Source organism: Lineus longissimus, chromosome 9, assembly GCF_910592395.1.
Source record: "Lineus longissimus chromosome 9, tnLinLong1.2, whole genome shotgun sequence".
NCBI lineage: Eukaryota > Metazoa > Nemertea > Pilidiophora > Heteronemertea > Lineidae > Lineus > Lineus longissimus.
Genome location: NC_088316.1, coordinates 15,148,578 through 15,171,486, shown reverse-complemented (window position 1 = coordinate 15,171,486; position 22,909 = coordinate 15,148,578). Strand labels below are relative to the sequence as shown.

Here is a 22,909-nt window from a genome sequence, read left to right as displayed (position 1 = left end):
CTGGATGAGATAATACTGGTATTCCACTTGCGAACATCAGCTTTATAATCTTACCTCGACCTTGATGGTAGCTCGGAGTCATGTTGCTATGGAGACACAAATCATCTGTCATGTTGCACAGAGAGATTCCCCAGTGCATAATTTTTACCTGTCATGAATGGGTCTAATGAGGACAAAGTCACAACAAGAATGTGGGGAAATCACTTCACTCGGCAAGACCTGGAGGCAAAATGGGGACTACTCCAGCTTTGCATTACAATGTGCTCCATCTTTTGTGAGGGCATAAAACTACATTCACCCACCTTCTCTGAAGGGACATGGAAGGTGAATGACCTCATCACTTAATCAAAAGACAATATCACTGTTTTGCAAAACTAGCCTGTTTTTATTGAAATAATTGATATTGAATACAAAATAAGTTCATTATATACACAATTTGAGGATGATCCACAAGTAACTAATACATCCAATTATAACATGATCAGGGAATAGAATGTAGGCCTACTTTTTGGGGGTAAAACGTCCACACAAAGGGTGCATGCAAATATCAATGTTCAAAAGAAAAGCAAGTACAAACAACACACTAGATGTCTAGTAGAGAGACCATGACTTTCCTGAATTCTATTACATAAGTTATAGTATCCCCAACTCCCACAGCTCAGAACTAACCATCGTGATCCCCAAGTCTGACCTCACTACGCTCTCAGTACAACTGGCCAAATATGAATTGGTGTAAAATCCTAGCTGTAAGACAGGATGTGCACTAATGTCCCCAGGTTTTCTTTGGCAATTTTTCGATTCTTTCCACTGTCAAATATTCTGGACGAAAACAAAAGTATTAAGTTGTCCATCAACTGGCTAAGGCTGTAATCACTCTTCCAAACCAAGCACATTTTAATGAAAGTCACAGATGAAATGTGGTGTGATTTGTTAAATACCTTACGTGTCCTGTGAATGTATTGCAATTACTGTTAGTTATTATCCACATTTGTTTTGGAAAAACATCTGGTCATCATCATCACAAATCATCTCTCAGCAAGAAATATACAAATATACTCTATTGCTTGGTGAGAGACATCAAAGTCAAGGTGACTGGCAGTGATTTAGCTATCTATATACATCAGAAATTAACCTGGATTGACAATTGTGGTAACTAACATCATTAGTATTAGATGTATTCCTCAGTGGTACCATCTGACTTGTGGAGCAATCGACAAGATAAACAACTTAAGTGAAACCTTTTGGTGACACAGTGTACAGACTGCATCAGAACCTAAATTCAGTCAATCAGTGAAGTCTATTTCGAAAAGGTCTTGTTTCTTGCAAACAGTCACCACTATCACTCGTAACAATCCATCTTCATTTTACACTTTAATACTGTAGTCTGTCTCTTGAAGGGTAGATTCGAGACCAAGGCTCCTAGTATCCATGTGGAGAACGGCTCTTATCTGCAATGATAACGAAGAGAAAGTCAGATAATTGCAAGTTACAAAGGTAATGATTAGCTCGCTAGGTGATTAGCCAAATGGTCATGTTCTTGTGCTTTGTGAGGAGCACTGGGTGCTTGGTACTCACAAATATCTTCTTGGAAAATCAGTTGCCTTTCATAACTTTTCTTCATAACATATATAAAGACCATCCACAGGTGGGCAAGACCGAAATATATTTCCATTTTCATGGGTCTCCTCAACACTTTCACAGAGGATAGTTTTCCATTATGTTCAGGTTTGAGAATTCCTAAAGAATAGTCTTTATCAAGTCTTGATGATATTGGGTGATATGAATAAAGACTAGCAAATACTTTTATCTAAAACTCCACGTACATTTACACTAGGCCTTTCTGTACAAAATTGAAGTAAAAGCATTTGCTAGTCTTTATTCATATCGCCCATTGACAGGTTTATATAGGTATCAGCCACATGAATGGCCACAACTAACAGCAAATGAAACACTTCACATCAGTTTACAAAACAGTTAACACAACACTGCAATAGTGGGACCTCCTTAACAAGTGATTAATAGTTTCAACGGCCAAATCATTCTTTTCTCAATGGCCTTCATTCGATCACTGTCATTCATTTTGTCCAGACAACATAAAGACATAAAAAAACATTTCAAGTGACCGAGACATTTTTATTTCATTTTTTCTCTACAACATAAGCCATGAATCTGTTAAAAAACCCAAAAAGAATGAAGACAAATATGAGCATTCCTTTCTCCATGCTCAAGCAAGCTGAAAATAAAGCCAATCAAATCAGAAATTGCAAGGCATATTGATTTTACAATCATTGAATTTTAGCTTCCACCTAGCTGAAAATAATAGAATATCGTCAAATTGCCTCAGAAAAAATATAAAAGCACACAATAACAGAAAGCATGATGTAATAACATAATTCTTCAGTCACACTTGCGGTGCAAAGCTGACACAAAGTATGACACAGTGTGTCTCTTGAAAAAGGCTCATTTTCATAAGTCACCCACGACACCAAATCGGGTTGTAAGTTGGCAAAATGTAGCTTCTAAACTAAGCTCTATGAATGTGGATAACTCCATATGCACCAGATGTGTTTTACTTCCCGATTTTGTGTGATGTGTAACATATATGCCAACATGTAATGGGACGTAATCCATGTTACCAACCTAAAAACATGCCCTTTGGTTGCTTCTTGTCTGAAATTGAAATTTAATGTAATGACATTTTTTGAATTACCAAATACAGTCGAACCTCCCTTAGTGGACACCTCTCTATTAAGGACAGCCTCTCTATTAAGGACATTAGTTTTGGTCCCAAATTGTTTGTTTCCATTCAATTTGACCTCTCTAATCAGGACACCTCCCTATTAAGGACAGCACTTGTCAGTCCCGAGGGTGTCCTTAATAGAGAGGTTCTACTGTATACAATGGGACCCAGTATATATTCCAGCGGCAGCAACACCCAAGAGGAATTGGGCCTTGCACCACATCTTTACACTGTCAGTCACAGCAGAACTTAAGGAAAAGATATAACTTGAAACAACTATCTTAGATGGGGTGACACTGGCCCGAAAATGGGCTGAGATATAAGATGTTGGGAGTTCAATTTCACCTCACTTTACGGTATGACATGCGTGTTCATGCAGAGGAGGGTGACCAACTAACCTGTCGGGTACTGGCCCGTAAAGGGTGAAGTAGGCATTGCGAGCCTAGGGCTAGTATTGTGAGCTAGAGGAGGGTACAAGCCTGAAAGCAGATAGCTAAGAGTCAGTTGGTTACTTTAGATTGGTTGGCTTAGGCACTACGGTGTGACGTTAACAATCCTAGATTGAAGGAACACCTCCCTCCACCTGTTTTGTAAGTATCTAATAGAGCTGTGGCATTTGCTTTCTTTTGCTATTCCCTGGTTTTATCTGATTTACTGACAGATGCATTAAGAGAAAAGTCGAAATCCTGAAAAGATTGGAACCCCTTTTTGACAGTGCAAGGAAGACCAAATGGAAAGAGTACTGAGTACATGAAGTACTCAGACAGTTTGAGTGAAACCTTCTGTCAGACGTTCGTGGTCACTAAATTGGCATGTTAATCATCTCTGACATGATTTCAAACTGTTTTATATCAGCTCCAATGTCTATTTTGCTACACACCTTTTGGGCTGTGTCCGTGAGGGCTGGCTGAACCCGGTCCAAGCGGACTGTGGTTGCTGCTTCCAGGGCTGTGGTGTGTGTAACTGCTACCGGCACCTGGAATTGAAGTAACTGCATGATTGAATGTTAAGAGAGAACATAGTTCATGTGAGGACATCCATCAGTAGTTGTCAATTTAGTTCACAAAGGACAATGAAATGAAATAGGTATGGACATGAAACGTCTAATCATATTGATATGATCTTAGCCATATTGATATGATCCACTTTGGTTTAATGTAGAGTGGATTTTTTTGATCAGACCCAAAAAACAAGGCACCGTCCAAGGTCATTCTGATCATTCGTCACAGGACCGACCATTCTTTGATCAATATGGGTGTTGACAACAGTCTGTCTTGAAATAAGGTCACAGATTAGTTCCAACCATAATTTTATTGGATCACACAGAATGAGGCAAAATGACAGGGAAATGGGATCCTTTTCCCAAGAGAACACAACTATCCTTTCACTCACCTCGCATTGGATCTGTACTCGCTCTAGAAATCTGCAATCCCTGATGGATGAGGGAGCTATCCTTCTGCTGCTCAGCGAGCAGGCTAATGCTCTTGTAACCAGCAGGCATCCCTGTCGAGATCGAATTGGTCGGCGAGATCCTCGATAATGGAATATTATAACCTGACCTTGAGGATGGCGTGCTGTATAGCGGCTGCGAGGGCGTACCCAACCCCCAGATGGAGCTACTGGTCGGTTTAGACGACAGCGAGGAGCTTCCTGAGCTGTTTAAATGCGCTGGCGATGGCGCTAGGCTTGTCACCTGATGTAAGAACTGCTGATGCTGTTTAGAGAGTCCAATACTGTCCTGGTGAAGGTGTTCAGATGACTTGCTCGCGTAGTCCGATGTGCTCTGCGGTAACTTGAAGTCCATGATATTATGTAGCGGTTTTTGTTGCTGCATGGCATGGCTGCCCATGCCAGCGAGGTGCGAGTTCATCCCGGCCAAGGAGGCCATCGCTTGTGCGTTGGCATACATCGCTGCTAAAGATACAACATTGTCTTTAGGCACCTCGGACAGAGGTGAAGCAGGAAAGAGTCCTAATGGGCTTGTCGCAGTTGGTTTTACCGGCTCAATAGTTTGACGTCGAATATTAGAAGCACCAGAATTTCTGACAGAACTATCATGGCCAGGGAGTTTTGGTTTATTCCCCAAGCCAAGTGAGACATTATGAGGCGATTTCTTCCCTAAAATAGTGTTAGATTCCGTACTTAGACTACGCTGGAGTGTCTTTGTACTTGGTACACTATGACTTTGGTAGTGGGCACGGGGTGGAGACAGCTGCTCTAGATCTAGGCCAATTCCACTAGAATGCGGTAAAGCGCGACCAAGGCTGGTCTGCCCTGAGGTAACACTACTGGCTTTATGCCCCATTAGTCCATCCTGCATTTTCAAGTCTCTTCCTTGACCAGCATGAACAGGCGTAACCACCTTTTTAGGTTCAGTCTTAACACTTGGAGGTTTCGGCGCTTCCTCAGTTCCTTTGTATGTTCCCGTGAACTTTTGGAACTGGGCGTAGAAGCTATTACTAGTACTTTGGCTATTTGAACCGATTGTTTTGGGTTGTTTTGCACTAGCTGAACTTTGTGACCCCTTTTCTTCAATGTCCGTCAATGGAACATGGCTATCCGAAATACACATCAACATCTCACTAGCTGCCTCACTGTCCAGGAATGACGACAGAACGTCTGCGGTATCAGTTTCCTCCATTTTCTGTCCAGTTTCGTGTTCGACCTCCGCATAATCTAAAAGCGTCATCAGACTATTTAGACCATTGTCTGTAGTTTTCTGCGATTTCGTTGGCTGTTTTTGACCACCAGCTGCAACGACTGAAGTATTAGTCGTAGGAGTAGGTGAATTACTGGCGGACGTCGTAATCTTGCCTGATATTATCATGTTCTTCTTTGGCTTTTGTCTGAAATTCAGAAAACACCTTGGAGTTAAAATAGGAATAATGAAACGGCCAGGGGCCATTGTGCTCACCGTATACATCTTTTATTAGGCAGGATCATGCTTAGTTTAGAGGTGAATATGGTGAACACAATCAGGCATGAAGACTTTTTTTAGATGTGTATTGATGTCAAGTAATAAGACAGGGCAGTATATATAAGTTTATGATCCAACCAATAATTGTCTATGACATCAACAAGATCAATATCGTGTGATTGCTAAGAGTCCCTGCAATAAAAAATTCATCGAAAAAAAGTCATTAATAAGCGAGATATTGCACGTCCTACTTTTTCAGTTTTGACCCCCTAGTGGCCAAATCAAGAATCAGATCAGGCCAAAATTCGGTGTCAGAGATTATCTGATGTAGGGGGTTACATGTACCAACTTTCAAGTTCATAGCTTTAGCAGTTAAGAAACGTGCCATAGTTACACTCGAACGGTCAATTTACGCCATTTGACCTCTGTGACCTAGAAAAGGAGGTCAAATCCAAAAATCATAGGAAATGTGATGTATCCTTGCTAGGAGTCCCTGCCATAAAATTTTATCGAAAACAATTCACTCAAATAGGCAAGATATTGCACTTCTTCCTTTTTCCGTTATGGCCCCCTGGTGGCCTAACAAAGAATCAGATCAGGCCAAAATTCGACATCAGACGTTATCTGATGTAGGGGGTTATATGCACCAAGTTTCAAGTTCATAGCTTTACTGGTTAAGAAACGTGCCATAGTTTACACTCTAACAGCCAATTTACGCCATATGACTTCTGTGACCTTGAAAAGTAGGTCAAATTGAAAACCCGTAAAATATGTGATGTATTCTTCCAAACAGTACCTACCATAAGAATTTTATCGAAAACAAGTCACTTATAAGCGAGATATCACACTTTTTAGATATCGACATTTGGCCCCCTGGGGGCCAAACAGAGAATCAGATCGGACCGAAAATCAGTGTCAGAGGTCAGCTGACCTAGGGCATTCTGTGTACAAAGTTTCAAGTTCATAGCCCTAGCAGTTAAGAAACGTGCCACTGTTAGGATACGACGACGACGACGACGACGACGACGACGACGACGACGACGACGGACACAGCGCTATCGTATAGACTCCCCTTACGGTGAGCCAAAAAGTCCTGTCTGTCGATTTTGGACATAAAGATTTTGGACTTGTTTGATAATCTGACCAACAATCAATGGTTAGGAAGCATTTTTAAATACCATTCACTTCTTAATGTCCCTGTTTGCTTCTCAAAATAGTCAAATGTTGCAGACTTTTGGTTAACTTTAAAAATCTTGATTTCGCCACACAATTTTATGGCCAAAACTGCTCTTGCCCTTCTTTCTCCCTCCAAAGGAGAAAATATCCTGCCCTTTCCAAATCCTGGCAGAAGCACTAGTTATATGCTTGGATACGTACGCATTTACAGTCCATTGAGCATGAGTAGATTTACTTTCTTTGTACAGCATCCTGCAAGAGAAAGAAACTTCATCAGGTCTGGAATATGTGTGAGCTACTGAATCAATCCATACAAACAACTCTTCCAACTTCATGCAGTTTAGTTTGTTTACTGTCCCCCTGAACCCGCTAGACTTGGCTTGTTCGCCACTCAGCACTTCCAAATTCCTCTCTCACGCCACGGAACTAGTAAGAATCCATTATCTACAAGTGCTGGAGGCGTGAGGCCAACCTAAAACGAGACAACCACCAATTATTACCTCGTCTGCATCCAGCCTTTCGGCCACATCGGTTTGATCTCAGTGCCCAGGAAAGTCTTCAGATATTCCTCCGCCGATTGTGTGCGCATCTTTGACATCTCGTAGCTCATCATTTTTACTCGGATGACATCACAGAGCAGCTCACGGATATTGTCCGTCCATATGAAGTGTTTGCGAGGACCGGCTGTTTTCTTTTTCCCCTCTTTTGTATTGTCATCATCAGAGTCGGACGAACCGCCTTCCTCTTTTCCTTCCCCTTTCTCACAATTTCTAGAATAAACATAAAACTTTATATTTCCGAAAGGACTTTCAACATTCAATTTATTCAGTATTGAATGATCAATTCTGGAAAATGCCCAGAACACTGTTGCCGCCTGTGCTTTTGTTCTGGAACTAAGAAGTTCATTGGAAGCTGTTTGTTTGGTCATAGACCCACCCTGCAAATCAGAATTCAGATCTCGATACTGCCATCTGCCGAGCATGCCAAAGCCAAAGTCTCATAAAATCACTTCCAACTGCAAGCGACCATTGTATATGTAATTTTGTTGACTGTATTGGGATCTATGGAAGAATATCCCTCAACTACAGACAACAGGCAACCATTTGCTCAACACAGATACATTTCATCTAAGTTCTTCCAGGAGCATATCATCAGATTATCTGTGTAGACAAGTACAGGGCCCAGTTGTTCAAAACAAATTTTGTCACTAACACTCGCATTAAAATAACTTGGCGTTATCTCCTTCAGTTCAGCCCTTAGACTTAATGCCAAGTTAAGTTAACGCCAGCGTGAGTGACAAAACCTGTTTTCAACAACCGGGCCCTGGTCCGTATGTGTGACAGGTAAGTTCGACATTATTGACTTACTTAGCTAGAGCAGCAGCTTTACGTTCCTGAGTGTATTGCTCGATATATTCTGGCATCACTTTATTGACGGCTGAAAAGGATGAATAGAAATCGAACACAGAATTAGCTCAAGGTTTCATAAAACTAATCTACATGTAGCTCATTTAACGAAAAAGATGGTACTCCAATTTTTTGACATTTTAGACAGAAAATGTAGCAGTTGAAAAAAATTTTATATTTCATCTGAAACTGCAAAATCCGATGTTCTTCTTTTACTGGTAGATGGTATAAATTACGGTACCTACTCCCTTTCTTCTTGATATACACTTTCCCTTCTCTATTTCTTGACTTTTCTTACCTTCTTTAAGCCTGTTTATCGGATCCCTGACTTTATTATCTTGTTCGTTTAACCTGAGTTTTTTGGCGCGTTTTAACAAAGTGTCTTTGCTGCACGGTAAAAATGCTGCCAGGTGGTTGTAGATCCCTGAACGTTGTGAACACACCAATTGGCGTGATTCTTTTTCTATCCTGAAAGAACGATATCATGAAAATTTCATTTCAAGGGACCACCAAACAGAAGAAAGTAGTTCTCACCAGCAGACGCCATGACAAAACCGTTAAAACGTGTTGTTCAAACTTGTTCACTCCCCAATCTCAATGAAACCAGCGACTACATGACGAGTGAGCCTGAACAAGTCCAATTTTTTAAAAAGTTATAAATGCTTACACTAATAACATCCTGTTGACTGCCGAATTAAAGAATTTATTTTTCGTTGTCGCAGACGCTCGCGCCGACTCCTTGATGTTATGTATGATCATCTCCAGGGGCACCGGTATTCCTGACGGCAGTGGCGGTGCGCTTTCTGGATTTGGTGTGACAACGGACGACGGGTTTGGCGCATTTTCCGGATTAAGCGCCAGAGTGGGTGTGGACGTTGGTGTAGCCCGCCCCTCGCCGATAGGCGATTCCATTACAGCCCGACTGATCACGGCATCTATTGTCGAGTTTATGGAGTCATTGCCCTTGTTGATGCCCGTGGTAGCATTGTCACCGTTGATAGTGATCACTTTCTTCTCAGTTGGTGTGGCCACCTGCTGCTTTATGAGGTCTGCAACATTCAGCCCGTTCTTCTTGGCTGACCTGGTATAAAAGAGAAGACTAGGTGTTGACGCTGAGAATATTATTTGACTGGAACGTTGCTTAAGATTTTGTGGGCAATTGTGATATATCATCATGTGAAGAACCATGTCAGTCAAGTCATATCCTGAGTCGAGAGAGTCCTGATTCGTCACAGAGTTATTGCCCAAGATGAATTGCAAAAAATAGTCAAATACTGAGGTACTTTACTCACATGTCTTTTGCTTTCAAGATCTTCTTCTTTTTCACAAATGGCTTTTCATCACCAGAACTCAACACTAACTTCTTCCGTTTCTTCTTAATGACTTCACCATCAGTCCGTTTTTTCTGTAAAGCAATAATGGACACTTAATTTCTGAATCTAGCAACAAAAGGCACAAGTTGAAATCCAGGTGTAGAGATGAGGTCCCTGAGGACAATGGAGGAGGCCAGCCATTTCCTGTAGCCAGTCTGCCATCATATTGTCGTTGAAAAAGATTCCACAGTAGGTGTCCGGGGATGGTGGCACTTACAGTCACAGCCACAGTGAAGCTTGATCTGCAGCACAGCTGAATCCACAGAGTTTACAGTAAAGAACCTTGGATTACAGAAAGAAAGAGTCAGACATATTAGTCTCTGGATGTGCCTTCGCATTTCCAGTATGAGCGCTTGGATACAGAAGCTATACATTTTTACATACCTTAAGTAATAGTTTCTTTTTCTTGGTAATAGAACTGGCTGCAGATATATCAGAATCAGATTCAGATGCAATTACCTGAAAAACAGAACAAAATTTTCTTATGAAATGAAGCCGAAGTCACTCCAGTCCTCCAGGTTTTTTTTACAAAAGCTCGTAGGTCAAGCATGTTTGTGAAGAGCTAAGAATGCTGGACTCCTGAGCAGGAGGTTCAGGGTTAAAATGCCTCCTACCCCACTCTGGGTTTTTCCACAATTAAGTTTGAGGGTTTTGGTCCGTGTTTAGTAGCTGCTCCAGGCAATAAACCTCCTCATAAGACTTTTGGGTGAAAAGCCCAGACACAAGCACTTCAGGAAAAATATGTAGGGGAGCTATCAATTCACTCCCATGGACTTTATCATAGGGAGCTTGGCCGGAGTGATGTAATTCATTTGTATATGAGTGATCACCTCCATCTCCTCACTGGCCCCAGATACCCACCCTTTTCTTCTTCCTCTTTTTCTTCGGACTCTGGAACTCTCCATCCGAATCGCCAGTGACTTCCCGGAAATCCAGTACTCCGGTATTGATGTAAAATCCACCAAGCTTAGTGGTCAGCGTAGCTGGGACAAGCTCATCATATGCCTCAGAATTATCCACAAAGGGATCTGTGTCGTCGTACCCATCTTCCAGGTCCACGAAGTCTTCGATTTGGACTTGTCGTTTCTTTTTGGAAATTTTATTCCCCTGGAAATGAAATAAGACAGGAGATAAAAAGGGTTTTCGATGTGAAACAATCTTATGTTATCGCTATGCAGTTATCCAATCCCATCCTGTTACAATGCCTGGATTGTCACTGACTCATGCGACAACGGTAACTAACACCGTGCTAGTGATCTCAGACAAGTCTCTTCATTGCACCTTTTATTTTGGCACAAAAATTTAAATTATAACATTAGATACTGCCGAAGTGATCACTACTTACATATCGACTTTCAAAGGACCTGGCGATATTCTCAAGTTTTTTCTGTTCCTCAAGATCTTGCAGAGCAAAAGGGTCCATGCATTCCTTGAGCTTATCTTCATCATTATCCTGAAATGAAATAATGTCACTCTCAATAATTCATCCATGCCAGAAACTGTAGTGATGTGCACTACTGCATTTACGTGAGAACCGCAGATTTGCAGTGTTCACACTGTAACAGAACTAACACTTCAAAGTTTTGCAGTGTTCACACAGTAACAGAACTAACACTTCCGAGATTTGCAGTGTTCGCATAGTCACAGAACCAACACTTCCGAGATTTGCAGTGTTCACACTGTAACAGAACCAACACTTCCGAGATTTGCAGTGTTCACGCTGTAACAGAACTAACACTTCAGAGATTTGCAGTGTTCACACAGTAACAGAACCAACACTTCAGAGATTTGCAGTGTTCGCATAGTCACAGAACCAACACTTCCGAGATTTGCAGTGTTCACACTGTAACAGAACCAACACTTCCAAGATTTGCAGTGTTCACATTGTAACAGAACCAACACTTCCAAGATTTTCAGTGTTCACACTATAACAGAACCAACACTTCCAAGATTTGCAGTGTTCACACTGTAACAGAACTAACACTTCCGAGATTTTCAGTGTTCACACTGTAACAGAACTAACACTTTAGAGATTTGCAGTGTTCATACTGTAGTGCAAACAACACTTAAAATGTTTTCAATGTCCACAATGCAACACAAACAACACTTAAAAGACAAACAATATACATGAAAGAGATAGGCCTACCCAACACTTCAAAGACCTGTAGGGCCGGGTGTTCACAGATTTCTCTAAGATACTGACTAAAGAGCACAAAGCAATAACTGAACACTTCAATATATCACTAGGCCTACTATGCATTATCCATCGTACACCAAACCCCAGACATCCAGACAGCCAAAACACAATTTACCCACATTCAAATCTCCCGCAGATAATTCATCAATACCCCACTGATTACCTAACTGACCCCATATCCCTCCCGCTCCTCGACTGATAAAAAGATCAATAAAGCCGCCCGCTTAATAACAGCCAGATGTACCTGCACACCACTATCCATCTATGACCCAATTAACAGTATCTATTGTACTCCCGCATGCACAGCCCACACGTCATGGCACACTTCCCCATTGTCAATCATCACTATGTCCACATCTTGTATTACTTACAAAAGCTATTGAATTTAACCTTCCGCTAAATCCTTCAATACCCTTAGAATAGACTAACTATCCACTACCGCTATCCAAACCCAATGACTTCACCTATAATTAGGTCATTGATACCCTTTCCAAATACCAATCCTGCTATATGCAACCCTTACAATGCACACATTCTGTTAATAATTACCCCCAATACAAAGCCACATGCTAAATTTAGAAGAGATAATCTGGAAGAAAGGTCTTCAGTTCACCCAGTCCTGTACAAAATACTCCTTTCTTCAGAATAAATTCACAGATCCTGCCAACATTCATCCAAAACTACTCTACATTTTATCCCAGTATTGAATACATCAGTACTACATGAATATTAATCAGGTCAGAAATCATGTTGTTGCCTGGATAAAAACCTGGCATGTAGCATACCCATATCAACCCCTTGGTAAAATATGTAAGGGAAATTTCTAATTCAGAATCAACGAGATAAGTGATTGAAAATGATGAAAAGTTTGAGTCTACAGTGTATTCAGTTAGCACTCGGTCGCTCAACGAAGTATGGGTTGAGGTCAGGACTATGCATAACTTGGTCTTTGCCTGCTGAAAGCTCCAACATGCACATGCCAAGATGGCTGTTGAATAAAATCACCTTAATACAGACATAGAATAAGCTTATTTCCCAGACAATCAGCAAAATATTGGCCAGAAAGCTTGGATTTCAACATATTTCCAATGCTGAGTTTGGCTTGTGAAAAGTGACTCAACTCGCCTGTGACGGGATGGTTGCGTTAAGGGGAAAGTAGTGGGTTCGGAAAATTATTTTATGGTGTATGGACGATAGAATTTGGGGCTCAAAATGGCGTCATGGGCTCTGCTGCCATTTTCCCTGCAATTTCAGAATAATATCTACACGAAACCAGCCATGATAAGCAAACTGGAAAGGAAGAAATGAGAAAATAGGCACTTTTTAGCAAGTGAATTCGGCCATTTCCCGCCATGGCGGGTGCAACTTTAGGGGTGAAAAAAATAATTGGACATTCCTACTGAGTTATGATTATGCCTAGAAATCGGTAGAATATCACAAAAATGAGAAATAACAAGGGTTTTATTCGCATACCGCGGCTTTTTTCAGCAGTTCTAGCCAGGAGTATTCCGAGCACGAGAGGTTCGTGGATTCCTGTATTGTCAACTCGAATCGGAGTGTTTTGGGGACTTTCTCCATTTTTTTCTTCGGGCCCGCTGGCCCCATTGGCACCGGATGGATAATCCGCGGCTCTGCCATGCTTCTCTCATAAATCCAACCACTCTTCTATCCCATATAAGTGCAAAATACACACAGAATCTTCACAAACTCGACTCCTCTGCCGCCATTTTGTTTCAAACATCGCGCATGCGCTTTGCAAACTAGCAGACGCTTTTTTCAAGGTCGTTTCAAGAGTCACACTTCCGCGTTATTCAAATACAATGTAATCTTTGTGGCGCATTATTCAAACTTGACTTTCCTGTTATATATTTTATCAGCGTTTGTTTCTGAAAAACTAATTATTGTTAAAGCAACATTCATTCTTTAGAGAGATTGATTGAGGACAAGCCATTTAAAAAAAGAAATGTTTTACATCTGAGCAGGTTTCATGTTATTCATTTGTGAAATGCTCCCTCAAGATTTAAAAAAGGTTTTCAATCCAAGTGTGAGAGGAAATGATACATTAAAGCCTGAATAAATGTGTCTAATTGTCAGACATTGATAGTGTGTGAGATTTAAACATGTAACCTTGCAGGTAAATAATTGGTATGTTCTTTAGCGGGACCAAAACCATCCTCAGACAATGTCACAACCAGTTGGACTGCATACTAGTAACTGGCACAACCAATCAGGAAATTTATGGGACAGCTCCGGGAAATGGCATACTGGTAACAACTAGCACAACCAACCAGGACACCTCCAGAAAATGGCATACTAGTATAAAACAAAATTAACTAATTCAAGGACAGAGCAACAACACTGTATTTTTTCTTCACAATGTGTAATGATCAATAAAGGAAAGAAAACACACATTTCTACAAAAAGAAAACAGCAAATAGTGCTGATAAATAGGGCATACACAAACTGTCCATGTTTTTTTGCTTCCTCACCAACAACTGTAGACAGGAATATTTTCAAGGCTTTTGCATTGTGGACAAATGATGTCCGCAAAATCAATCAGCTAGCGAATATCTCCAGGGTACAGTAATCTAGTGGCAGTAAACAGTCAATGGTTCCTTTCACATAATTCAGCTCCTGTGCAGAATAAATCAGCTGAATGATATCTTCGTCTTGGCAAACTCTGAGCTGAGTAACTTCATGATGTCCTTATGCTTACTTTTCTGGTTGCTACTTTTGATGCTGCCGTAGTTTTCCTTCACGAACATTGCAAATTTGTTTGGTGTTTTTGTTGTTGATCCTAAAGCTTTCTTCAGTCCATTCTTGCCATTTACGTAGAGCTCAAAGTGTCCCCGGCAATAACCACAGACCTTACCCGCCGTATCTAGGGACTTGCTGTGTCTTCCAATTCTGAAAACAAGATTAAATCTCTTTAGGAACAATACGAAGTGGGCATGCTTTTAAATAAGTAAACACACCCAGGTCAATAATTGGGTACCAGTCGAGAATGCTCAGGTTGTACTGCTGATTGAGCAGCTCACCCGAGTTCTACTAAAAGGTTTCGGGGTAGAAGTCTTGTTGATATACTTACTGATATCCACACTTGGAACACTTGTAGATGTACTTGGTCTCAACGCTGTAGGAGTGACATCTCCTAATGATGGGAAGCTCACTGTGCACCATGTTGGCTCTCTGGGCCCTAAAGAGTCAGCAGATAACATTTTGAAAAGGTCGTTAGGTGATACACAATCTTGTGACGTCACATGGTGTAAATGGCTGCCTCCATAGACCAGTGCATCGTTTTTACAGGATTGGCAAGCAAAACAAAATGGAACCAGAGAAGTTAAATAGCATGAAACAAGCACTTAGATCCAGTGATTGGAAATACCTACCAAGTTTTCCATATTGGTCCATGGCCATCTTTCTTGCCGTTCAGAAGCCAGACTGCCGCATGACACATTTCGTGGATCAAGGTATCACGAAGACGCTCTGAAATAATGCAACATTTTTAAATTGAAGATGTGACAAGATTGGGCTGTCAGTGTGGCAAGTGGAGACATCAACGCAGGTCACCTCGGAAGTCCTGGGTTCAATTCGTGGTTGATCCTGGCACACTCATATGATAAACAATGTAGAGAACGACTCTTTGACAGTGTAGGTTTCCTGATCTCCTCCTAATAGTGTTCATAGAGATAATAATGTCCTAGTTGAAACTCAATATGGTCACGCTGATTTACAACTGGAAAATCTTGTGCTTCGAATGATGTTTTCAAAACCTTAAGTGAGTACTGGATGGCAGACATTGAATTGAACACTTCTCTCTTACCTGCACTGTCACAAACTTTCACAGAAAGTTCAATTCTGCACTTGAAGACCATAGTTGGCCTCTCTCTGCTATAGGCACAATAGCCTGCTGTCTTGGTGAGGCGGCTGTTCCATATTATGGGGAAATCTGGTAGCTGCAAGGAAGATTTTTTTGATTCAGTGTACAGAATCTTACTGGTAGGACTGGGGCCAGGTCCCATCTCTTCTTCACTGACAAGCGAGTTGACTTGACAAACACCCACAACAAGATGAGAATAAACATACTTTGTTTTCAAAGACTGTTGATGAATAAAGATCAAACAACTTCTTGGTGAGGACTTCCTTGGTTGATTTAAAGTTGGTCACAAACCTGCAATATCAAATGAAAACAGTAAGAAATTTGAGCATCTCCAAAATGCAAAGGAGCTGTAAGCACTCAATAAATTTGACAGAGTGAAGAAAGCTCAACCTGGAGCAAACTTCAATCATATCTAAACATATACAAAGGTCCCTGGTTTGTGAACCCCACAATTTCTAACATCTGTTTCCCGACTCACTTGTGAGCCTCTGGATGTCTCCTATCACTCTGGACGTCCAAGCTGAGCGATCTTAAGAAAGTTGCAGTCGGTTTCTTGTCGGTAGTTATGCCATATCTCATTGTAGCGACCGTCTTGGCACCCTTCATCTTGACTGCAGCAGGCATTCGGAAGGCAGGCGTGTTGGTACCTGCTTTTGGCAGGTTTGGGGCACTATCCGACTTCACTGAAATTATGATGTAGTCAAGGTTATATTTTCTAACAGGAAAACCAAGTATTTCAACTCCTACTAAAAGAATCTGCTACATTGAGGTTCTCCATTTCATTTGACTGAAGAAAGTAAGGAATATGTTTTGATTTTCTGCCAATGGAGATCTAGACATTTGGTATTGGTATCGGCAGTCTGTGTGTCTAGGTGGCCGGGCATTGGACAGCTCCTTTTGCCGTTTAACTGATTTGGACAAGAGTGATCACTGCATGTAAGTGATTTACATGGGGGCAAGAAACCAGGTGTTTTGAAGTCCTCCATATCATCAGAATCACTGCTCAAATCAATGTACTTGGCTTTTGGATTCTTGGTTGTTCTGGATGGTTTGTCTTCTGCAAAATAATTGTGAACAAGTATTACAGCATCTTTCACCTAGCAATAGCACTGTATACTTTGTTAAGTTTCGGAGAGTTTAACAAGGACTGATACCATTATGTTTCCAGAGGCACTGGGGTATAAAGGAGTTGCCCTAACAGCAACGACCCGAGCGTTGTCCCGGGGCGGACAATGTGGTGACCGGATGGGTTAAAGCCCACAGGGGCACAGCTGTAAGCGATCTAATTGTTGATCTTGGCTGTGTCCCTGGCCGTTATTTCCACTGTTAAAAATCTCATACATGTACTTTAATTATTATGTTGGCCAAATAAATTACCAATTACCAACCTTGAATGACGATTAGTTGCATAGATAGATGTAGAAAGTACCCCTTCACACAATAGTAATATCACTGCACTCCAATTAGGTAACGTAACATACACATACAAAGTTCAGCTCAGTATCCGCTAAAATGTTGACAATCCAACAGAAAGGTATTCGTGGGTCCACCATACGTGATAGGTACAAATCCTTGCTGACATTTGTAGTGACTTACTAGGGGGTAAAGCCGGTGTTTTGAAGTCCTCATCCACTTCATCATCATCAGAGCTCAATTTGATGTAGTTTGGTTTGGATGCTGTAGTCTTTCTGGAGGGCTTGACTTCTGTAAAATGATAGTAGATACTCAAAGCTTCAGCCCAAAGGTGGTCTCTTTGGGTAACGTTCCAGAACCTAATACATGTACCGCCAAATCACCGAACTAAAAAATTAAAAAAATCTAAGGATGCTGATCATACATTGTTGACTCTGTTACATCTAGAGTATTTTACTACTAATTTATCAATAGAAACATAACAGATATGTTCAACTTACTTGGAGGTGGACAGGGAGTTTTGAATTCGTCCAAATTGTCATCAGATTCTCCATTCATATCTACAAATGATGCTGCCGCTTGTTTCTTTCTGGATCTCACATCATCATCGGACGGTTCTTCGCAAAAAAGGTTCTGTTGCATTGTCGGAACAGGCCTTGTCCGCCTGAAGTCACCCAGTGGGGAGAGGCCATCATTGTACAGAGCTTTCTTCCTCTTAGACGTGTTCAGAGGTTTGGTGGACTTCTTTCCTGTCAATATGGCACCTGGTGTTTTCTTCGGTGGCCTGAAAAATGATAGCAGTTAAAGTTGATAAGTGCAATGCGAGGACAGATGTTTTGACATTTGGTGTATGGTCAGTGGTCAGACGTGGCTAGATCCACGACCAGTTTTGATTTTATCCTTCCACTTCTAGTATGAGCTCAAATGTTGCACCTATAATGATGTTAATTGTTATGCGTGGTGATACATCTCAAGAGGTTTTTTTTCTCGAGAGGACCAATCATATCAACAAACAAATTAATAACTCAGTGAAGGTTTAATATACAAAGAGACAACTCACTTTCTTACTGATTCAGCCTCCTCTATCAGCCTTCCCGTGTTGATGTAGAATACTTCATCGTCTTCGGGGCTTTCATCGGCCGTCTCAAAGCTCATCTCACCATCGCTTACGACAAAGTCACTCAAGTCATCGTCATCGTCAGATTCTGATTGCTTCTTGGCTGGCGTTTTCATCTTGTTGAAAAAATCGTCCAAGTCGTCACTGCTGCTGGTGTTGAAAACCTTAGCAAGTGCAGCTGTTGCTTGTTTCTTTGATTTTCTCGATGTGCGCCTGTGAGGATTGGGATCCGGGGCGTCTTCATCACTAGAGAGAGCAGGCTGTGATCGCCAAGACTGTGTAGATTTTCTACCAGTAAGCTGGCTTGTTAAGGCATCTTCATAAACGGTTGTGTCCAATGTAGACTGGGGGTCAGAATGCTTAGTTTTCCCCGGTTTATTTTGAATTTGGGTGACTACACTGCCATCCTCCACTGACTGGTTAGATTCAGCCGATTCTTCAGATTTTTTTTCAGACTCCTCCGATTGGCAAGAATCCTCAGATGCAGATTTTTCAGAATCCCAAGACGCTGGTTGATCTGAACCTGGAGACGAAAAAGAAACTTGCACTGACTTGTCCGTAATATTGACTTCAGTTTGTTCAATCTTGACTGATGACGGGGATGCACTGACACTATTCTCCAAGTCAAGGCATCCAGACATTTCTAGCTTTGAGGTCCCTGCTTTGTTAATTACAGTTTCATGATTTTCAGATCCCTCCTGACTCCCTGCACAAGAAGACATGGACACCTGACATATCTCATCGCAGACATCAACCATGGAGCAATCATCCAATTTTAAGCAGACGTCATCCATTGGGCAGACGTCACCTTCTTTTGAATCATCCTCTGAGGCAAAAGACACCTGTAAACTTTTCTCTGCCACACAAACAATGGAATCATGAGACATGTCCACAACTGAGGAGACCTCGTTCAACCTGGAGCTGTTGTCCAAGGAGAGACTCTCCACAACACTGCTTCGATCAGTTTCATTTGATTCAGAGCTTTTGTTCAAAGACGGACTCTCCCCAACACTGCCTTCATTGATTTCTTCACTTATTTCTTTAGAATGGTTCTGACCTGAGCTGTCTGAGTCTTCATTAACTTTGGAGCTTTCATCTAAACTAGGAAACGAAATTTGTAAGTTCTTCTCCTCACTGCTGCCTTCTACAGTTTCTACAAAGCCATCCTCATCAGTTGATGTCTGCATCTCCTCACAATTTCCAGAACTCTCCATTCTATTTACCAGTATGACTTTTTCAATCTTCTTAGTTGAAACTTTCAACTGCATGGGTGACCCAGCAAGCTTCGGGCTATCCCTTGCTGTAACTATTGGAGACCCAGTCTTCCTAGGACTATCCCTCAAAACCATTGGAGACCCAGTCTTCCTAGGACTATCCCTCAAAACCATTGGAGACCCAGTCTTCCTCGGGCTTTCTCTCAAAACCATTGGAGACCCAGTCTTCCTCGGGCTTTCTCTCAAAACCATTGGAGACCCAGTCTTCCTCGGACTATCCCTCAAAACCATTGGCGAGCCAGTCTTCCTCGGGCTTTCTCTCAAGACCATTGGATATCCATTCTTCCTTGGACTATCCCTGGCTGCAATTCTTGGACTGTCCCTTGATATAACCATTGGTGATCTTGTAGGTTTTGGGCCTTCCTTTGCAGTAACAAGGCAAGATCCAGCTGTCTTTGAAGTATTCTTCAAAACCATTGGAGATCCTGTAGGCTTAGGACTATTCCTTGAAACAACTGGAGATCCTGAACCATTTTTCAACAGCATTGGAGACTCAAACATCGGCTTCTTGTCCTTTGTATTACATGGAGTTCTAGTAGAACTAGAACAGGGAGATCTGTCTGTAACTCTTTTGACAACTTCCCTGCACAGTGGAGAATGTTTTGCTAATGCTGGACTCATGTCAGTGAAAACGTTTTGCTTAAGTGCTGGGCTCTCTGCAGAAATAGTCTCATACATTTTTTTTTGGTTTTCACCAACTGGTGTGCTCGTACTCAGACCTTTCTTGACCTGCTTTGGATCGGGAGTCATTTGCTTGTTGCCACTCTTGATAAGTTCTGTGTATGATCCGGATTGCACCACCGGGCTACCATTTGAAAGGAAGGACATCATATTCACATTTTCCACAGTGTTGGCCAGGTCCTCCTGTTCTGGAGAGTTTATGAGCTCTCGATATGAACCTATACTACTTCCTAAACTGTCTAGTGAGCCACGGGACTTGTTAAAATTGCTTGACACTACACTACCGCAGCTCATATTGGCTTCTCTACTAGCTAAACATGGGCTAGTCAAGCTGAGGTCAGCCACTGGGCTTGCTAAATATTCACTAGCTGAGCTAATGTCAGATTCAGGACATACTCCATCACAAGAAGGATCCTGTTCTCCAGAGTCTCCAGCTGATGAAGACATGGCCACGTCCTCATCATCAGTCTCTGCAACACCAGTAATCTTATCGCTGTCCCCCGGAACACACGAATCTTCATTCACATTACAGCTTGAATCAAGAGACTCGTCCACCAAAACAGCATTCTCTGGTTTCACAATACCGATGAAGTTGGTGTTAATAAAAGTTCCCGAAGAATCAAGTGAGTTAAACAAAGGGAGATTACGACTCTTATCTCCTGATAAGGATTTAATTCTAGGCATCTTCTTGACCGTGGAGTGTTCGGTCTTGGGAATGCTCTCAAAGCTTGAATCACTATAAGGAATTGAGTTCAATGAATTGAGCTTCATGTCTGGTATATCAACGACAGGCTGTGACTGTTCAGAGTCGAGGGACGAAAATAACGGCATGCTCTCCGGTTCGTCACAAGATTTTTCTCTTTTGCCAGGTACATCCATGTTTGGAATCAACTGACTATACTTGTCCAAACAAGCCATAGTTGCATAATTCAATGTCTGACCAGTGTTCGAAGTAACCATAGCAATTCCTAGTGACTGTTCTGAATCCAGAGATGAAAACAGTGGCATGCTCTCAAACTTCTCTTCAGATACTGATTTCTCCCTGTTGTGAACAGCAAACGAATGCTCCCCATTTTCATCTGATATACTTGGAACATGAGCAGATGAAGCATTGTATTGATTCAGATTCTGACAAACTGGGAGAGATTGCTCTGTATCAAGAGAAGAAAAAAATGGCAAACTTGGCAGCTGGTTATCAACAGACACAGGTGGATTTTCCAAATTCATCAGCTCGGGTTCTAAGGATGAATATAATGCCTGATGTAGGCCAATATTTTTTCCTTCAGAAATGGCAGATGGTGCACCAGGAATACTGTCTTCCTCCTGACATGCTTGACGAAACAAACCCTGGGAGTCACCATCAAGACAAACCACTCCCTCACTTCTCACAACAACGTCTTTTTTCTGAACTTTTCCCGAGCTATTTTCTACATGTACATCATTGGTTTCTTCCTGGAGATCCTCCAGCATTTGTGCAATGTCGTCCAAAGATTTCTCTGAGATACAAGTGGATGAGAGAGACTGATCTGACGAACTAGAAACTTTCTTAGACCGACCAGCACTTCTCCCCTTCTTTTTCTTTCTACACCCTCTTTGATGACTATTTTCTACATGTACATCATTAGTTTCTTCCTTGAGATCCTCTAGCATTTGTGCAATGTCGTTCAAAGATTTCTCCGAGATACAAGTGGATGAGAGCGACTGATCTGACGAACTAGAACCTTTCTTAGACCGACCAGCACTTCTCCCCTTCTTTTTCTTTCTACACCCTCTTTGACGGATAACACTACTGTTGGATATTGACAACTTAGAGGACTCACTGGCGGCTGTGACATTCTCAACTAGTTGCGACAAGACATCACTGAGATTCAAATCAGAAGTCCCAGATATCGCACCAGCCACTGCAGCATTGCCCTCTCCATCGGACAAATTTCTCAAGAATTCCACAAGAGATTCATTCAGACTAACATCCTCTTCTCCCATGGGAATACTATCTCCACTATTTTCGAATTCAACCGCTGCCCCGCCCTCTTTTACCGACAACCTTGGATCTACTTTTCCAAGCTTCGTCTGCTCAGTGTTATCCAAGTCATCCACTTTTAAAACCTTATGAGTCTTACCAGTCCTTTGCTTTTTCTTTGAAGTAGTGAAATCCTTCGTTGCATCCAAATTACACTCCACTTTGACTTGTTTCCTGCTAGAGTTTTTTTGAGCAGGTCCGTTAAGGAACCTGTCAGTCTGCCGACATTGCCTACCACTATTATGCTTTTTCTTCAAACTACCACTATCAAGCTTAATAGACCCATTCCCAGCACTCCTTACACCAAGTAATTCCACAGGCTTACTTTCATTGCTATTTTTCGCACCACAGTATTCAAGATCTTCCACAAGACCAGCTAAAGTTTCATCTAGATTACAATCTGTTTCAATGTTATCACCCAAATCCAACTCGGCCAGTAAGGCACGGAGTTCTCCATCAGAAACTTCGCTATCAGTGCTCTTCTTCTGGCACTTTTTCTTGGCCATCGTGTGCCTTCTGTCACCAGCTTTCTTCTCTGTGCTGTGAACTGTTTCATTTTCCTTGTCAGCTTGTTTGGATTTCCTTGGTTTAGTCCTTTGGCGGCAGACCTTATTTGGTACCTGGAAGAAGAACAATACAATCAGATATTTCCAGATTTAGTTTTATAAAAAAGACACTCATATAGTATAGCTTGCCTCTCAGGCCTCAAATGAAG

General features: G+C 41.6%; 2 protein-coding genes across 4 annotated transcripts; both read right to left on the bottom strand.

The window, feature by feature from the left end:
- Nucleotides 1–380: 380 nt before the first annotated feature.
- LOC135493437 (ubinuclein-2-like) lies at nucleotides 381–13,529 on the bottom strand. Of its 3 annotated transcripts, XM_064780790.1 has the most exons (15): nucleotides 13,283–13,529; nucleotides 10,958–11,065; nucleotides 10,474–10,719; nucleotides 9,997–10,071; nucleotides 9,532–9,644; nucleotides 8,907–9,320; nucleotides 8,538–8,707; nucleotides 8,201–8,270; nucleotides 7,334–7,603; nucleotides 7,035–7,085; nucleotides 4,133–5,586; nucleotides 3,621–3,716; nucleotides 3,139–3,219; nucleotides 2,641–2,670; nucleotides 381–1,448 (listed from the first exon to the last, which is right to left on the bottom strand). In XM_064780790.1, exons 1-15 carry the CDS (start codon nucleotides 13,445–13,447, stop codon nucleotides 1,420–1,422), a joined length of 3,372 nt encoding a protein of 1,123 aa, XP_064636860.1. In that variant the 5' UTR covers nucleotides 13,448–13,529; the 3' UTR covers nucleotides 381–1,419. The 3 variants fall into 3 exon arrangements, with proteins under 3 accessions (XP_064636860.1, XP_064636861.1, XP_064636862.1); XM_064780791.1 differs by lacking the exon at nucleotides 2,641–2,670; XM_064780792.1 differs by lacking the exons at nucleotides 2,641–2,670; nucleotides 3,139–3,219.
- A 682-nt stretch (nucleotides 13,530–14,211) lies between these two features.
- Nucleotides 14,212–20,398, bottom strand: LOC135493974 (germ cell nuclear acidic protein-like). Its single transcript, XM_064781681.1, has 10 exons — nucleotides 18,163–20,398; nucleotides 17,603–17,886; nucleotides 17,286–17,393; nucleotides 16,639–16,746; nucleotides 16,168–16,372; nucleotides 15,896–15,980; nucleotides 15,633–15,765; nucleotides 15,199–15,295; nucleotides 14,898–15,005; nucleotides 14,212–14,716 (listed from the first exon to the last, which is right to left on the bottom strand). Exons 1-10 carry the CDS (start codon nucleotides 20,322–20,324, stop codon nucleotides 14,458–14,460), a joined length of 3,549 nt encoding a protein of 1,182 aa, XP_064637751.1. The 5' UTR covers nucleotides 20,325–20,398; the 3' UTR covers nucleotides 14,212–14,457.
- Nucleotides 20,399–22,909: the final 2,511 nt, after the last annotated feature.

Bases quoted from the DNA above. Each gene is read 5' to 3' on its own strand.
- LOC135493974 (XM_064781681.1), bottom strand. From the start codon at position 20,324: ATGATGTCCTTCCTTTCAAATGGTAGCCCGGTGGTGCAATCCGGATCA. The intron at 15,296-15,632 runs GTAAGAGAGAAG...GCATTATTTCAG, and splicing joins GAAAGTTTGTGACAGTGCAG to AGCGTCTTCGTGATACCTTG. The intron at 15,006-15,198 runs GTAGGTATTTCC...CTGACTCTTTAG, and splicing joins GGACCAATATGGAAAACTTG to GGCCCAGAGAGCCAACATGG.
- LOC135493437 (XM_064780790.1), bottom strand. From the start codon at position 13,447: ATGGCAGAGCCGCGGATTATCCATCCGGTGCCAATGGGGCCAGCGGGC. The intron at 3,717-4,132 runs GTGAGTGAAAGG...CTTCAATTCCAG, and splicing joins GAGTACAGATCCAATGCGAG to GTGCCGGTAGCAGTTACACA. The intron at 1,449-2,640 runs GTTGGTAACATG...TTATCATTGCAG, and splicing joins ACCAAAGGGCATGTTTTTAG to ATAAGAGCCGTTCTCCACAT.